At 43.6% G+C, this 19,041-nt stretch overlaps 1 protein-coding gene across 1 annotated transcript; it reads right to left on the reverse strand.

Moving 5' to 3' along the window:
* Positions 1-9,099: 9,099 nt before the first annotated feature.
* klf5a (Kruppel-like factor 5a) lies at positions 9,100-18,349 on the reverse strand. The gene is made up of 4 exons (XM_041948123.1): positions 18,028-18,349; positions 15,785-16,928; positions 14,477-14,536; positions 9,100-11,684 (listed from the first exon to the last, which is right to left on the reverse strand). Exons 1-4 carry the CDS (start codon positions 18,187-18,189, stop codon positions 11,506-11,508), a joined length of 1,545 nt encoding a protein of 514 aa, XP_041804057.1. The 5' UTR covers positions 18,190-18,349; the 3' UTR covers positions 9,100-11,505.
* Positions 18,350-19,041: the final 692 nt, after the last annotated feature.

Consider the following 19,041-nt stretch of genomic DNA (forward strand, 5'->3'; position numbering starts at 1 on the left):
ACAGCAAAGTTACACATGGCTGTAGTTAGAGGAGTAAGTGAGAACAAGACACTGAATACGTACATTTCACATTTTTACTGTATATGTGCTTTGCAATTCTACAGCATTGTGCAAAAGAAAAATACAGTGCAGTCACTTATTTAGAACAAACATGAGAAACACCCTTTGGGTAGAGCTGTGCACAAATGTGAACAATCGAACAGTACATATTGTAACTGAGGTAAATCATTCTGGCACATCCTGACGTTCCTGTCTGTCTGGCCACATAATTGTAAATTCAGGAGACATTTCCAGGAAAAATGATAGAGTTATAATTTGCTTGACAAAATTTGATAACTAGTTCATCAATTTTGTATGTAATGACTCAAGCAATAAAATGAAGACTATTAGTTTTATTGGGAATGACTATTCAGCATCCATGAGTATAGTTCATTTTGACTGACATGACATAAGCAAATGATAATGTTTAAAACAGCAGAGAATTGTATGAAAGCAACTGATACATGTCCAAAAACATTTGCAACTGCTTTAGAGGAAGGAGAAATTGCTACTATGATGTGCACAAATGACTAAATGTTGTGGAGGTTGAACTAAGAGTTATGAGAATTTTCATTCTGATCTGAGAAAAGCACCAAAGCGATTGAGAAAAACTGTAATATCTCCAATCTCATTTGCTTAATCTGCACAAAAACGCAAATGCAAAAGCATCAATTTGTGGTTTTACAGGAGATTATGTGTGGGACTATTTCTTGGCCTGGTGCATGAACTTTTGTACAGATTAAGCAAACAAGGGGTTCAACTAACTGACATGAAAGTGTCGAGCGCATTTACCAAAATGTCAATATACTGCTTGAAAGTATGAAAAATAAAAGTAGTGTAAGTAGTGTATACTGGCACTAACGCAATTACATCAGGCAGTATTTTAATACTGTATAATTATTGTTATTATCATTATAACAATGCATCATAAATTGTAAGATTAATACTTACTTTGTAATTACAGGTGAGTAACTGCAGCTACCAAGTAAACACAGTGTAGTGAAAAGTGTGTTTTTTGTGTCTGAAACGCAGGAAAGTAGAATTATAAAGTAAGAGAAAATAAAAATAATAAAGTGAAGTTCAAGGAGAAAGACAGCACAATATCTAGCTGGACAGATAACCAGCTGCTGGTTGGTGGAAAAGTAGAGAAGTATTCTCAGAATAATGTATTTAAAGTTTTGTTTGCATCAAAGCAGCCCCTATCAGTGTTATATTATTCTTTACTATACCAAAAGATAATGCATTAACATGTAAACAGCATTTAAACATGTCGCTGGTTGAGTTGCTGCCTATTTCACCTACTTTACGTGTTGTTCAGTAGTTTAATCCCTAATAATGCATCAGCATTTTTAAAATGAACGTGTTTTTATGTAAAATCTTATTCTAATCTGTTATTAAGGAACTAGTAGCTGTAAAAAGTGGAAAGCGTACAAAATATGAGTTATTTAGCAGGCTACTATTATCAGCAAAATGTTTATATTGATAACTATGCAGCAGAACAGACTCCACCAGCCTTACTGTCTAATTGATGTTATTGATTATGGGCCATGTATAGAAAATATGAAGAGTTCCCACATGTTACAAGAAGTATTTCTGTATCCGCTGCTCTTAAATCTACTTTGAATGAATTCAATTCATTCATACTCTGACACAGCGCGTGGCTCGAGTGCCCACTTCAAATATGATGATGTTAGCTGTCATTCTGTGACAAATGGCAGCGACATAGATAGATAGATAGATAGATAGATAGATAGATAGATAGATAGATAGATAGATAGATAGATAGATAGATAGATAGATAGATAGATAGATGAGTTATGAACGTCTACAAGGACTCAAACTGACCATTGCTTTCTCATGGAGACAATGACTCCCAGCTGTAGTGTGTGTGTGTGTGTGTGTGTGTGTGTGTGTGTGTGCGTGTGTGTGTGTGTTAAGGGAGCCTCTTTTCTCCCACTCAGGTCACATCTAAACAACAGGACCGGGTCAAGACCATGCAGATTAAACTATTACCATTATGATGTTAGTAGGACTCGAGGGTGGAATCATGACCAGCAGTTATGAATACCAGGTTTCATAGAAAACAGTTAAAATGACGCACAGCTGCCAAAGAAGAAAGCAGAGAGAGGAGGAGGGAGGAGGGGGCGGAGAGGTAGGGGATGTGTGAGTCTTTGCCTCCTTGCATATGTGTGTGTGTGTGTGTGTGCACCTAAGCCATGTGTTCAGTGACTGTGTGTAGGTGTTAGGGGATATTTTGGCTGCAGCAGGGGGATTCAGGCATGAGAGAGGCCTTCGTCATATAATAAGGACAATGTTTTATCTCAGGAAGAAAGGAGGAGGAAAAGGGGGAGCAATGAGAAGGGGAAGAGGAAGATTGATTATTTTCATAGAGCAGATCTGGCATTGCTGTCCGCCCACAAAACTGTACAACCTGTTTGACGTGTGGAGGACTCATGAACACACACACAAACACACACATGTTAGTATCTGGTCAGACAGGTTAGGACAAGCAATGCGAACTTCTTTTCATTATATAACGTCTCTTCACGTACAGAATTATGAGCTTATTCTTTAGCTGCAAGAGACTGCATGTCTGCGTGTGTGTGTGTGTGTGTATGTGTGATTGTGTGTGTGTGTGTGTGCCTGCTGTCAGTCAGACACTTCCTATAGATTTATGCTTTTCTTTTACTGATAAAAGTGAAGTAAGACTTTAGCGTACAGTGTCCCGGCCTCGGTAGTAAGACCCTTCAGGTCCTGGATCACCGTCTGTGAATGTGTGCATCTCTCCCTCCCACTTCAAACACTCCTCCGGGCCAGAGCTGAAAATAACAGCCTGTTCTCAGTCAACTCGCCTGGTTAAGTAGGCGTTTTTAAAAGGAATGAGGTTGATGTGATAGGAATGTTATTAATTTAGTGCTTTTCTTCAGTCACTGTGGAAACTTTCTTCCAACATTTTTGGTCCCTTAAAGCGAATGTTTACCTGCGAGCCCTGCAGAGACTGTACTGTATACTGTGCCCGTCTGCGGGTGTTGCATCTAATCTTAATCTTCTCCCCTCAAATAAACACACACAAACACATACAATATTTACATTAAAATTATATAAGATCATAAAAGAGGCCACAAATGAACAAGAGAAGAGGACTTGGTAAACTGGTAATACATATAACACCAGTAACAACTAACATCAACATTTCCATCACATCTGTCATCACCATTACTGGACATTGCTGTTTTTTTATATATAGCTTACGTATTAAGTATCAGTACAAATTAATAAATAAATGATGATGATAATGATAATCATCACAATGAGCTCTTCACAGCTAGTACCCAGCACAGGTAACTCAGCTTTGGGACCATCATCACCACTTTGACTGAAACCTTCACTTCTCTGTTACTGTTAATGCCATTTTTTTCCCGTGTTGCATGTTTACCTTGGCTACACACACCTGCTACTACTTGTCCGGATTCACCAGCACAATGCCTTTATCGTTGCTCATCATGGGGTTTACACACAGACAGACGCACTAACTCCTGCGAGTGGTTTTGATTCTAATCCACGCAACCTGCCTTTGGAATGAAACTGGAGAAAAGTCGACACAAACCTCTTGTGTGTTTCTGTGATTAAATTTCCTTTCGGATGACAATAAAGCGGAAAACGTTCGAGTCCCAGTTACTTTGAGTTAGTGACATGTAGATTTTACATTCAAAGCAAATCCACGGTAAGAGACACCTGTGTAAGTTCCCCCAAGCTTTTCATTTCCTTGTGTTCTTTGTGCATCAAAATGTCATTAGTTTCTACTTCCTGTGAAACAATGGATCACTCCTGCTGAGAATTAAAATCTTCCAGCAACAAAACCATCACATTTTCACAAGTCCTGACCCTCCACCTCTCCCATAACATACAACTACCTCAGCTTTCCCTCTGATGACTCTTTAATACACAATTGTGTCTAAAGTCTGACTTATGTCCTGTCTGAGAGTAATGTTTCACGAGAAATACACCAAATTATGAATGTCAGTTCTCAACAGTGTAGTCTCACTGGGACTTTAAATTTTGGAGTTTGTCTTCCAAAGGATGAGTGATCATTGTTAAAAAAAAACACCTAACAATGACACTGTTGTATTTGGTCTGCACTGAGGGTTTTTGTTATGACAAGAGCTAAAGATTTCCCCATGAAGACTTAAATTGAAACTGCATAAATTGATTCCTCAAACTGAAACAATAACACGTGACAGCCCAATCAGGAACTTAGCTCCCAAGTTTAAGTCATCAGCATCGCACTGAGTGACAAATCATTGACCCTCTACTGGAAATAATTTCCCTCAGTCAACAGAAAGTCATTTTGGCCTTCGCACCTCCCATTTATAAATATCTGATGCTTTACGCGTTGCAATATCTGATGACATGTTCATGATCAATCAGATGAGGAGCTGAAGTGGCTATAATGTTACATCTTGCAGTCGCAACACCCTTCAGCACTAAGCAGAGCCGCAGTGTGAATGAAAAGGTCGAGATGAATTTGATTAACACTTTTAAATCAAGACAACATGTTAAATAAAACAGAAGGTGATCATTTGCAAACCTTTTTTGGACATATACTCAATTCAAAACAATACAAAGACAATATACTTAATGTTTAACTCATCAGCTTCATTGAGTTTTGTGAATATCTGCTTATTCTAAATTTGATGCAGCAGCACGTTTCAAACAAGTTGGGACAGGAGCAACAAAAGACTGGGAACGCTGTGGAACGCTCCAAAAACACCTGTTTGGAACATTCCACAGGTAAACAGGTTGATTGGTAACAGCTGATAGTATCATGATTGGGTATGAAAGGAGCATCCTGGAAAGGCTCAGTCATGCACAAGCAAGGATGGAGCGAGGTTCACCACTTTGTGAACACATAATTGTATAAAGGTCTTGCTTATGTTTCACACAGCGTCCCAACTTTTTATTAAAGCAGGACTGTAGAGATATATATATATATATGATCTGATCTATATATATATATATATATATATATATATATATATATATATATATATATATATATATATTACTGTGATTTTCCATTTGTTGCCTCAGTGCAGTGGTGTACACTTACTTAATAGGACAATACCAAAGATGGAGATGTACTATTATGTAAACTGATCACCCTGCTCAGTGTTTTTTTATCTCCTACTCCTCACTGGTGTCATCCAGGGTGGACTAGGATAGAAGTAAGGAACAGGAGAGAATATCATTCATCACAAAAGCAGCTGCTTACTGAGGTTCAACCTGGAATCTGAAACCACAACATGAATCCTGTGGTTCATAAGATAAACTGAATCATTAAAAGAAACTAGGTACCATGCAGCACGTATATTCTAGTACGAGCTTGTTTTTATTTTCAGAGTGTTCCTCATAAAACACATGATTCATGCTGCAGAGAGTTACAGCCTAGATTCATAACTGGTGAGTTGAGTGACTGAGCGGAGGCCTCACATATTCAGCTGACTGTCATGTTCGGAAGAACCTGCAAGCTTCCAGTTACAAGACAGCATGACTAACCGATCAGCGACCACATGTGCTTCATCGCCTCTAATCTACCAAACCATAAACCACGTCAGAAGACAAGAGGAAACTGTAAGCTGTTTGGTCAGGGAGGCGTTCAGCGCAGTCCGATAGTCGAGGTGTTAATGGTGAGCAAATGTGTATTTATGCGGACGATATGTAGCCTACAGACCCTTTTCTCTTTTCACAGATCGAGATAAGAAGTCACAAAAAGGCCTCCATTTCCACACTTCAGGCACGAAAGCAAAAGGGTTTTGTTGTATCCTCTGGAGGCCCACTCAGGGCGCCACCCTCAGTGTTTAGCAGGTGTAGAGATATTGGCCTGATATGGAGGGAAGCCTAATGGGTTTGTCCTCTGAACTCATTTTCCATGCAGAGGAACCTCCCCGGGGAATAACCACACTGTATCTCAGTGTGACTCAAGGCTATCATAAAAGATTTCTGCAAGAGCTGGACTAAATAGTTCAATTATTACCAGAATGTTTCTCTGATTAGCGTTTTATCAGGAACAGCGTCGATCTGAGACTAGTAGGCCAGCTTATGGATTGTAGGGTTTGTCATCTTTTTCTTATGAGTCATTGCAGAGTGATGTTAAAACTCCTGGACAACTGATACGACGTTGCTATGTTTCACATGCTGAGGCAGCGACAAAAGGATTTGCAACAAAATTACTAGAACAACTTGTGATTGAGGAGAAAACAGGACTTCACCCTTCAGAGCAGCAGCTGAAACTACTTATGAATATTTTGCTGGCCATTTTTTCAAGTATTTCATTTCAAAATGACAGATTATTAAATCACTACAGCTATAAAAAAGAAAACAAAAACAAAAAAACCTCCTCCGCTTTGCAGAGTGCATCTCAGCAGAGGCGCTGCCTGCTGACCCTTCTGATGTACTGAACGATCGGTGAAGCAGTGCCGATTCTGTATTGATTAGCAGCTGTCACCAACAGGTGATGCTGTTGATGTCAGAGGCGGGTCAACCTGTTAAGGGCCTCATTAGATTGTTGGAAAACAACCTGACAGCCACTTAGTTTGTGGCGATTTCAAGGCAAATGTAGGAAATATAAATCTTGTAAGCATGATATGAACTAGAAAAATAAATGCAGTAAGTAGCTTTAATGTATGAAAAGTCCCCTTATTTCACCCTGTGAGACTGTATTACATACAATATATATGATTTTTACACTCAAGTAAAAATACTCAAGCCTGAGACTTAAAATTCATCCTGATATATTTGGTACCTATGAAAGCTTTGGGATCTCCACTAGAATTTTAAATAAAGTTCTGGGGTTTGAATCAGACAAAGCATCAGTTTGTAATGACTGATCCAACAGCTGGACGCTCCTTGTGAAGGAGTTTAAGTAAAACCCGCCTCAAGGCCTTTGTCATTACTGTATATTTGGTTTATTGGAGCCAAACTTCCAAACAAAATTGCAATTAATCAATCGAGAAGCGAAATGATCCTGGGGCCTCTGGGCTGATATCAGTTGCCTGATTTGTCCTGTTAATAATTCATCTTCAGCTTCTGTTGAGTTGAGTGAAATGGTAAAATAGGCTGCACTGATGCATAACTTTTTTATATTTTACTATTTGCCTTTAATTCACCCAATCACACTCACAGATGGGTGCAAGCAGGCAAGAGGAACACAAGAGATCGAACCACTAACTGGCCACAGCCACCCAAAATGTGGTTCAGATGGTGCTCGGGGTGCACCTCCACAGTGAAGAGTAACAACCATGAAGAGAACTTCAGATCTCATCTCACCCCTCCGGGGCTCGTGTTTGTCCACGCAGCTACTCCCCTACAGCAGCTCTGCACAGAGGACCTGAAGGTGCAGTCCCCTGCAGAGATCCGCTACGGATCGTCTCAGCAGACGCGATGAGGCTCTGATATTTGTTTTCAAACCTCTAACGTTTTTAACTTCTGAGCAGATCACCTGAGGCAACATTTTTAAAAATGGACGTAGCGTCTCGGAATAAAGCCCTCCTCGATTTCTGATATTATCTTTAACTTTGTGATAGCATGTCAGCTGTTCTGGTATCGCTTCAATCTCTGATAACAACATGTTCTATTCTGAGAATATTGGGAAGGGTTGACTTTGGAGGGAGTTTCGTGTGTGTGTGTCTGTGTCTATCCGGGCTCCCCGTGGTCGTTCTATTGGTCTTCTGAGTGGGTGGTCTGTTCCAAGAGAGGAGCACTGGAAACATTACACCTACATACACACACACACATGCATAAAGGGAAACTGGGAATCACACCAACGCAGCACAGCAGAGGGTGGAGCAGGCAGGAGCCGTCTTCCAGATGTGTGACATTAATTTAGTTGATCCAAAACATGAACCGGTAGCTCCCACTCACTCATCACTGCAGTATGTGTGTGTGTGTGTGTGTGTGTGAAGCATTCATCCTAGCTTTTTAATACTCACACACTCAGATATACACCTGCAAGCCTACATTCTCATATATTGTGTATACTTTGGAGGAAAGGAATCAAGATAAGAAAAGAAAGTTTTGGGTGGGGGGAAAGATGGAGCGGAGAGGACTACAGGGAGACAAGGTGGATGATTAAAGAAGGGGAAAAGATGAGGAGCGGAGCAGGTTATGAGAACAGTCTCCTCTCTGACCCGTGGAGCAGAGCCCCTGGACTTTCATACAATACTTTCCACCGGGGAGGAGAGGGGGATACGGTGCATGGAAAGACAAAGAGACGGAGAGAGAGAGAAAATGAAATTAAATAAGAGGAGCGGAGGAGGAGAGCGAGAGGAGCTGTAGGAGGACGGAAGTGGTTGATTGGGTCCCCCCAGAGATTCTTTTGTTTAGATTGTTCTGCATTTCACTTCTTTCACTCTCTCCCTTCCACCTCCCTCTTTTCTGACATCTGAGGTAGATTACAGCAGAGACCCTGGGTCACATTTATGACTTAAATCAAGAACATATGGTGTGTGTGCATGTGTGCGCACATGTTTGTACGTCCATTTCCATGCGGTGGGATTCCCCTCCGGTCCCCGAGTGGTGGTCAGATTTATTTTCTTGTCCATTGTCTCTCGCTGGGACATCAAAGGACTATTGTTTGTTGATCAGCAAGGGTGCTGCAGGTTACTTGCAGGTCCCGGACGAGAGCGCTTCGCCTCTCCTCCTCATCTTCCCTTCTTATCTCCTCACGCCGAAGCTGAACTTTTAAGTGTGCAGGAAAATCCACAGGATCAGCACTTCCACGGAAACCATGTTTGGATTTTAAAAGATTAAGTGCGGTTGTGCCTCATTTGTTTCATTTAGGCCTTGACAAGGCTTGTTTTAAGGTCCCACAGACATCACACTCTCTCTATCCGCACAGCCCACTCTTAAAAAAAAAACTGCTTTAATATAAACCTCATGGACGAGAAAAACTAAATGTACCACATACTTCTATTGCTGCCACTCCTGAGCCCTGACATTCAGTCACTGCTAGCAGGTAAAAGAAGAAATCTCCCCATTAATTCCAGCACAAGAGCACATCTGTAAAAGTGTCAGTTGACTTTATTAGGATCGGCTTCACTCAGTTGAAGAAAAACAACTTTTGTCTTTGGAACGTTTACCTAGGAAGAAAACAAATCTACAAAATAAGTTGTTGGAAGGACAATATATAAAACAATGGCATCAAAATATCTTTGACAAGGAAACAAAACCAAAGGAAAAAAAAAAGGCTCAAATATTTTTTGGATGCAGGGCATTTTCCTCTTTTTGCCCTTTTGTTTACAAAATAATAACAAAAGAGGAAAAAAATTAATAGTTATTTACAGTGCATATATTTACATTAAGGCATTTTGCTGGGGAGAAAGACGGTTGATCTGATACAACCCCCACTTCTACACAACCAAATAAATAGTCAGATTTACCATGATACATTACAGTGCTATATTATCTTTATGCTACCTGCAGTGAATGAACAAATACAGTTATAGGCGCAGGCTAAATCACACCATCAACATGGACATTCAACTCTTTTTAAAGGAGAGGTCCACTTGTTTCCAGGTCTGTCTTAAAGCAATGCTCTCACGTCCGTTTGTGCATTAGCAGAGTTTTTGATCAAGTGTTCCTCTTGATGCCGACTGTGATTATTTGGATGCAGGCGACGGGGGACAAAATCTTTGTTCTGTGCAAAAATGACGTCTAAAGTTCAACTAAAGTTGCTATAAGCTAATAATGGAATCAAACGGGTGTATTCCAAAGTCTTCATAGCCCACAGGCCAACAAGGAAACACTGAGAGGGCTGCACTGGTAAGACTAACCTTGAAAGATCCCCAAACCACATTATTTTCAGCTGAACTTCACAATGCATTTTATATTTCATTGTTGATTTTGTCTTATATCACTTGCACTAAAAATGTCAGGGATCTCTTCAGGGCCAGTTTGTAAAAAGGAACACTTGCACCAACCCATAATTTTTGCACATGTGATCACACGCAAACCTCTCCTTTAACAGATCATGCATCCACGTTCGATTGACTGATACAGCTGAGCTGCATGTTAGTTGTGTACAGAGTCCGAGAGTGGGAAAGGACTGACTGTCAGTTTGACGAAAAAGTTCCTCATCGTGTCAGGATGTCCGTGAAGTGGCCTGAGCCGAGCTGTTAAATCACGATGAGCGATGGGTAAACTCGCAATTTAAAAAGAAAAGGACCCCCCCCCAAGCTGAGTCTAGACATCCAGTAGATTAAGAACTAAAAACAGCACCATGTGTATTTAAAAGGACTGTCCACGATGATCACAGCTCTGCTACCACTGAACGAACACACATAAACCAGAGAAGGAGGCACTTAATAAGGTGTCGATGATGATGAAGATGACACTTTGGTTAAAACGTTTGAAAGAAGTAAAACGCTGGATGAGACGGATGGACGCTAACTGTAGTCTGAAGACACTTCATTCAAGCTTGTGCATCAAACACAGTCCATTCTATTTTAACTGAGCGAATAAGGGTTCTGCTTATATTTCTCTGGTTGGAAATCCGTCGAAAGACAACGTGAATAATTCATTGGCTAATTGCTTCTCTTCAGCAACCGTCCACCTCCCTCTGTTCCTCAGCTGTCCTCAGATCTCCTTTCTCTAAAATCAAAAATCTCTCTCTCCAGCTCCACCCCTCCCTCGTTTTTTTCCCTGCACTATCTTCCCTCTCTCCGGAGTACAAATGCCTTCAATTTTTAATATCTGAACAGCAATGATTTGTGTGGCGTTCACAGAGATTCAGTCTAGCAGTGATAATGATCGTTCCAGTGGTGAATTAGACGCCTGGGCCCAAAAAGGCTCAGGCTTAGATTACCAATTCTAGTGCAAACTGAAAGATTTGGTTAAAAAAAAAAAAAATCTAATCTGGATATTCCAGTTATATAAACAAACTAACAAACCAAGAAGTAAACAAAGATTTGGCTTGACTAGTTTTGCAAACATAAACTTCTCCTTTATAAAAAAAAAAATATGAAGTCAGCTCTATATTAGAACAGAGACAAAAGATGTACAAGTTTTGAGTGATAAGTGCTTTCTTTCCAATCACACACAAGAGTCCAAATGGACAGGAGACACATTTTGGAGCTACCATTTTCTTTTTGTTGTCATTTTTCTTCTATGTATTTGTTCACAGAAATCTATACCAAGTATATCTGGAGGTTAAGAGACCAAGAGCTTCATCTGGCCATTATCTTTCTATTATACAACCTCCAAAGTGTCTCACTCTGGGTTAAGAGCAACACATTTTTTAGGCTATCGTACCGTTTTAGCACATGATAGCAGCACCGGGAGGAGCTGTGGCGTCAGTTGGAGTCGCTCTGCTTCAGGCAGCTTGTAGCAGTGTAGTTGTGGGAGACGGAGTGAGTGCTTTACGTGTGCCAAGACAGTGTTTGTGTATCTGCAGCGCGTGTGCAGACGCCGCTAGTTCTGGTGCCTCTTCATGTGCAGGGCGAGGTGGTCGGACCGGGAGAAGGAGCGCGAGCACACGGCGCACTGGAAGGGTTTGGCGCCCGTGTGCTTCCGGTAATGGCGCGTCAGCTCGTCCGAACGGGCGAAACGCCAGTCGCAGCAGTCCCACGTGCACCTGTAGGGCTTCTCACCTGTGGGACGGGAGAAAAGAGGAGAGTCTGAGGGGTGCAGCTCTGAAAAAGTGAGCAAGCAGCAGGAATGGGCTTCATTTCTGGCTCCATCTTGTTACCTCCAGCAGGCTATGACAGAGCAGAGATGTGCCAATATGTGATTATAAGTGCTCATAGTGAGGATGACGCTGATTAGCATTAAAACAGACTCTAATTCCCTGAGTTTCATGATTCATACGGTTGGGTGGAGGAACTGGGAAAACAGGCTTTACTGGAAAGTCCAGCTGTCTAACAACATATACAGCCACAGGCATTCATCAAGCGCTCAGAAACTGAAGTTTCCCACGGACGACTCATCAGCATTGTCTGCCTTCACCTCTGTGCATTTTTCTTTGATGGTTGCAGTTTGCTTCCGTGTCGCCCTGCCATTCCAATGATCTTTCTGCTGCAGCCTCAGGTGCTTCGCAAAAAAAACTGGTGTGACCTGTCTCCTTCAGCCCCAGCTCCATCTTAACCACGCAACCCAACCGCACGGGTTCACCGCTTAAAGGGTTTGTTCACCCCCTAAAAAATAACACTATCCATCCATGCAGATAATTTTAGATTATATTAGTCCAGGTTGATCTGCCTCTGACAGTTCTGCTTCCACCCAAATACAAAGGAGGTGAATGGAATTTGTGGCACATTTAGTTAGTTTTGTCTGGTAACAATGGCTACTTCAGAAATATGGCCAGATGGGAAGGAACTGGATACTAGGTCCTACTAGGTCAGCTAGGTCCCTCTGTTTCTTCTTTCTCTGGTTTGTCTCCTTTTCTCTGGCCACTTTTTTTGATTTGCATTTTAAAAGTTAGGCGAGATAACGGCCTATTTAAGTTTTCTGCCTCTCCGTGTAATTGATTAAAGAGTGCCTCAAGTGTCAGCCACAGTGCTGTAAGAGCAAATTAAAGTGGAATTTAATGGAATCTGTGCTGTCTGGTTGGAAGCCCTAGTTTTAAACATCTATTCACGTATTTATAATGATCAAAAACAGGGCAAGGAATATGCAGACTATCTGTAATCCTCCTGCAAATGTCAAATAATAACTCAACAGCGGCGTGTCTGTCCAGAAACAATGTCCCCATTACTCCGGAGAGTCCACAGACCTCGCTGTGAGCAGTTTCCATTGGAGCTACTTCAATGGAAGAAAAATAGTGAAAACTGTTGACAGTGTGTTCTGTGGCTTGTTCAGACTAATAAGACAACGGTTCCGGAAAAAACAGTTAAACAGCTTAAATGTAATTTTTCAAAGCTCTCTGAACCATAAACATAATTCCATTCACATCCATTAAAACGGGGTGGAGGCAGAAATCTGGACAAAATAAAGACTATGCATGCTGGATACCACAAGAGGTAAGTATGAAAATATGTTTTGTTTTGTTTTTTTGTCATCTGTGTGAACCAACTCTTTTAAACAAGCGAAGCGAGATCTGGTCACTAAACAAACAAGCAAAGTAAACCCGTTTGGAAACTAACCAGAGCGTCACCAACTTGGAAACACACACCTGAAAGTGAACACAATGCGGAGAGACAGTGAAAAAACAGACAAAAAAAGAGTGAACTGGGAGGAGTGTTTTCACAAGACACTCACACATGCACCCTTGCGCACATGCGCGCACACACACACGCAAACAATCAGCGTAATGGATGTTGATGGAGATTAGAGTGGGAACTCCCACGAGGACCCAAACGCATTAGGAATCATCTCATACAGATTACTGACAGGTGTGTGTGTGTGTGTGTGTGTGTGTGTGTGTGCATATGAGTGTGTAAGTGTGCATTCAAGCAGCTGAATAAGAGAAGTAGAATGAGTAACAGACAAAGACAGAAATGAGGGGGGAGGGTTGAAGGTGGGCGGATGGCACAAAGCAGACAAGAGGGCGATTAAATGAATGAAAGCGATAGAGAAAAGGGGGAGAAAATAACTAAGCGTGACTGACACAGGCGGAGAGGATATGGAAGCTGCTGCTACATCCCTCCGTACGTGTCATGTTCTCATCTTGCGGTCTGTAATAACTGCAAAAACCACAATCAGCCTGCAGCATGAATGACGCCAGATCTAATTGTCGTGTCAAGTTCCCAATACTGAAATGCAATGCACGCACACCCACAACCATGTTCTGAGCAAGTAGCACAGATTCATTAGTGGAGCAGATTCTGGATCGCACGCCGCTAAGAGTGACTTCTGATTGTGTGTGTGTGAGTGTGTGTGTGTGTGTGTGTGCCGATGAGCGAGGAACGCGCAGATATCAACAGAAGCTTTGTTTTGTTAGCTGGAGCGAGGTGGAGCCCGACACCTTAGTGCTTGTTTGTTGACTTTGCTCGCGCAGAACTAACAGTTCAAATCTGAATGCGAAAAGAGACAGATTGAAAGAAAGAAGGAAGGGGAGAGGAAAGACAAAGGAAAATGGACGACGACCTAACGCGTTTTAGCGTCTGCACAAACAGATCTTGAATGTATTTATAACGGCAAAGCATTCACGCATCGATGTCTGGACAGAAACCTGGATCCTAAGAGAGATGGCACCGTACTACGTCTCGCGCTGGCCACATAGTCTGAGAGTCATCCCCTGGCAGAAGTGTGTCACTTCCACCTGTTTTGATGGAATAGTATATTGGGCAGAGGATGGGAATGGGGTAGGATACATTTACACACACATGCCAGGAACACAACACTCTGCCTGGCAACACGGTGCCAGTGCAGATACCGAAATAAGAGTCACTCTTTTTGACGGGTCCCGTTTCAAAAAGCTGCATTAATTGGAGGAATGTCTTACCCGTGTGAGTCCTGAGGTGGGCTTTCAGATGGGACGACTTGGTGTAGACCTTCTTGCAGCCTGACGACACACAGGGAGATAAACACAAACAGGAGGCTTAATCCAAAACCCAAATAATTCATGTGTCAGATATGCATTTACCCAATGAACTGAGCTGTGGTATGCCAGAAATGTGAACTAATGAAGAACAGAGGCTGCTTGGAATGAGACATAGTAAAAGGCGGTTTGTTTTTGTTCACAAAGTACATGTGACTGTGTTAAAAAAGTGGTCCACACAGTCTTATTCGGTATTGATCTGCTTAAATTTGGTGTATTTGCAGAGAAATTCAATCAGCTGCATGCCGATAACAACACTGAACACTGCTTTGTTGGAAACATCTGTTCACCCCACCTGTTAGTTTGACATCAAAGTCGAGATATTTTAAGTTCTGGATTACAAAACCTTTTGCACATTGTTACACACACTACGTAGATTACAATGTCAAAAGGTCATTAAGATTTTGAATGATTTACAAAGATATTCTTTAGATTTATTATGACTTTAAATAAAGAAATGATAGCGTTTCGTGTATTGCAAAGACTAAACAGTGAGCAGCTGCAGCAGCGTGACTAACACACACTTGGATAAAGTGTGGATCTGTCCTTGTGTGGATATGATGAATCTGCTTCATCTGACTTTAAAGAAGTTAGACATGTGCAAACATGCTGCAGGAGGCTCCGCTTAAGCCTATTTTGCACGCTGCCATAGGCTAGTTGACACTACATGTCCTACAAGTAGCTGCACATCGTACAGCACACACACAGTGTGTGTGCGTGTGTGTGTGTTTGAATCTGTGCAAGCAAGTGTGACTGTATGTAAATGTGTGTGGGTAAAAAGATCAAATGACTTAAGGAGAACATCTATCTAGTTAAGACACCCACACACAATTATACCAGCGATGACTTCAATCCCACAACAATGTGTGAGGGCTCACGGATGAGAGTGCTAGAGCCGTCTGAGGTGTGATAATAAACGCGGAGCAGTTTTTAAACTAGGCAGTTAATTGAGAGGTAGTGACTGACGATCTCCGTTGCCAAAATATTTTAATTCCAGTGCAGCGTGTCCTCTGCTGTGGCTGTGGTACATATCGTGACTCATAGGCCTGGGAAAGTCATCCGAAACACAACATATAATTTGCAAAAAATGCATGCTGACCTTTGTGAGTGATCAGACGTTCACCTGACCACAGCACAGTAAAAAAAAATAAACACTTACACACAACAGGGACAAGAACCAGCATGCATGCAGAGCTGTGCTATCGTTCTAACCTGGGTAATCACAGTGGTGGATCCGACGTTTCTCCAAGTCCGGGTTGTTCCTCCGGTTGTAGCGGGCAGGCACGGTGGTCTGAGCTGGGGTTGGGGCTGGGGTTGCTGCAGGGGCTTGGGGAAGGCCTGCTGCTTGGCCCGGGACCGGCGTAGGACCTGTAGTTAGGGGCAGGGCCAGGCCGCCCGGTCCCGGCCCGGGGCCGAGTCCAGGGGTGCCACCTGCCAACTTGGAGGCGATGGTGGCTGCATATGAGGGAGGAGGGGACATAGTGTGGAGCAGCTCCTTCTGCCTGTCAGGGCTGCCGGGCTCCGAGCTCGGCGGCGAGGGCGGCAGGTAGGGCACCTGCTGCTGGAGGAAATGGGGGTGCGCCTGAGCATGAGGATGAGTGTATGCCCCGCCACCCAGGCCGCAGTAGACGGGCTTGGCGGTCTCCTCTTGTTGAGATGCAGAAGAAGCTACCGGCAAATCATGGAAAGGTGCGTGGATTGTGGAAGTGGGGGTGTGTTGTATCTGCTGCTGCTGATGATGATGATGATGATGGCGCTGATGCTGAGCCTCCATACCGCTGCCATGGTGATGGTCCAAGCCGGAGTTTAGTAGCTGAAACAGCGAGCCGCCGTTGTCGTGGTGGTGGAGAGCGTGCTGCTCGAACTGTGACGACATTTCCTGTTTGACAAACACTTCCTGCACCGAATCGACACCGCGGGCGCCTCCCGACTGGTTGAAAACACTGGTGAAGTCTGGTAACCCCGTTAGCGTCATGTTTATGGCTGATGTCTCCATGGCAACGCTCCCGGGGCCATGCCCAGCTGTGCCGCAGCTCCCAGCGGGCGCAGTGTTGGGGCAGTGCAGCTGCAGGCTGGGGGAGAAACACGGGGAGGCAGCTTCTGTTTTGATCTGGGTAAGACCTGTGTGGTTCTGGTGCTGAGGGGGCCGCACCTGCTGACACAAGCCCATCCTCACGTAGGCGGCGTCGGGGAGGTAAAGATTCATGTTGAGGGTGTAGGGAGCCCCAGCGTGCTCGTCAGTGAAGAAGTGATCCACCACAGACGCACCGTCTCTCTGCGGCTTCTGCTGGCTGTCTGCGGCAGGTGGAAGGGGAAGAGACTGAGGGGAGAGATATCTGTCCATCTCACACTTTTCCTGTCGCCAAAAAAGACAAAACACACACACAAAAAAATCAGGTTTAGAAACATCTCACCTCATGATTTCAGAGTAAACTTTGCTTAAATGATTGCGTACCGAGCTCTGATTTCAGCAAGTGCTTCTCATGAGCCACTACGAAAGTATTCTGAGGCGCTATTTTGAGAAGACAAAGGTTTGATAGGACAGTCACCGCGAAAACATTTATCATGTAGTCATCAATAGGCGGTTGCCACATTCCCTCTCTGCCTGCAAGGCTGAACTCAAAAACCCACCGGCCGTGGGGGCCAGCAGTTGAGGATCAGGCTACGTTCTGGTGCAAGTAAAGAATCAGATCTAACACCGCTCATCTGAAGCATTAGGAAAATCTGCAGTTATGATAACAGAGCAGAGAAGCAGCAGCTTGTCACTGATCAAACTGGCACTGCAGGTGAACAACTTTACACCAGACTTCAGATGCGTGCATATTCTGCTTTGTGGTCTAATTCCTGCGAATCTGAAGCATCTAGCTGGTGTAAAAGTTAGAGAAGCCCTGCAGCAGAGGATGAAACAGCAACATGAAAGGGAATGGGGAAACACCCATGCCTCCCTGTCCGCTGCAGCAGCAGCAGCAGCAGCAGTCTGGGGATGGGCTGCTATTTCTAGGCTCCTGATCCCACCAGCTGTTACACACAACTCTCCCCACTGCTGCACAAGTTCCCTGCTAACTGCGGGACAGAGTTTCCGGGACCTTTCCGTCCGAAAGCTCGAGTCAGTTGTTGTCAGCGTGGTATGATGGTGCGAGGGGGGCGCCAAGAAGAGCCCAACAACTGGTGACCAACTGGCTGGCGGAGAAAACATGCGGTGAATGCGCTCGCAGGCGGAGCAGCTCGGCGTCGCGTCCAGCTGGCCGCAGCCTGTTCGCTTATCTCCGCAAATAGTGCAAAGCAAAGTGCTCGTTAACATCACGCAGCAAGGCCGGCTGACATTTAGAGGCCAGCGGAGTGAAAAAAAAGCAAACAAACAAACAAACAACCTGGATGTACGCGCGATCTGCCACGCCCATTCAAAGCAATACATCACCAGCGTGTAAAGTCGGTGGGATTTCTGGCCGGTTTACCTGAGTGTAGTCGTTTTGCCCGGGCTTGTCCGTGATCTTGCAATCCAAGCCGAACAACGCCGAGTCCTCCAGAGGGAATCCGGCGGGCAGAGTCGCCTTCTGCAGCGGATAGAAGGGATCCTCCTGCCCGCCGCCGCCGCTCATCGCGAGTGTCGCGGCCATGAAGCTCCGATGCAGCACCGCAAAACGATCGCTCGCCCTGTTATGCAAAAGGGAGGATGCGAGCGCGCACCGGGAGAGAGCGAGTGGAGCCGACGGGGTGTAGTGCGTGTGTCGGGGTTGTTAATGCGCGCCCGTCTGCTACATCTCCTTCCACTTGTTTCATCCCTCCACCGGCCCACAGACAGTTTTCTATCTCCTGTCTTTGGGCGGAGCGGCCCAGTGTAAATACAGCACACGCACCGCCCACCAAACCTTTAAAAAGGCTTTGATCATTCATTCACTGGCCACCGCCCTACGCTCCATCCAAATACATTACCAACGCTGTCGTGAAGCGCACACACATCCACAGAGGTGGTGGAGGCTCATGCACCAGCCTTTTCTTAGAAAAAAAATCTTTTTCCTCCTTTCAGTTTTAAATCTGGAATTGATTCATAGATTTTATACAAGAGATTCCCATCATAAAATTCTGGGGAAAATTTGTTTTTGCCTTACTGATATTTGATCGAATATAACTGCAAATTTACAGTATATTGTACCACATTAAAGTCATATTCCAGAGATTTCTGTCATTTTCAATGAGTTGTGCGTCTCAAAAAGAGGCCCATTAAAACAAGAATGGCCAAAATAGGACCAGAAGCTGAGACTTCCTGACTCTGTAGTCCCTAATTTGGATCAAGATCCAAAAACATCCTGCATTTCCCCTAATACACATCTCTCAAAGCCTCTTAAATGTCCAGTTCTTTCAAACCCCACAGTCCCAGTTTGTAACACAAGCTTTCTGTCAAAATTTCAAGCCCAAACTGAGATCATTTATTTTTTCAAACTTTGGAGAGCTCCTTTAGACGCTATTCA

Source organism: Chelmon rostratus, chromosome 11, assembly GCF_017976325.1.
Source record: "Chelmon rostratus isolate fCheRos1 chromosome 11, fCheRos1.pri, whole genome shotgun sequence".
Lineage (NCBI taxonomy): Eukaryota > Metazoa > Chordata > Actinopteri > Chaetodontiformes > Chaetodontidae > Chelmon > Chelmon rostratus.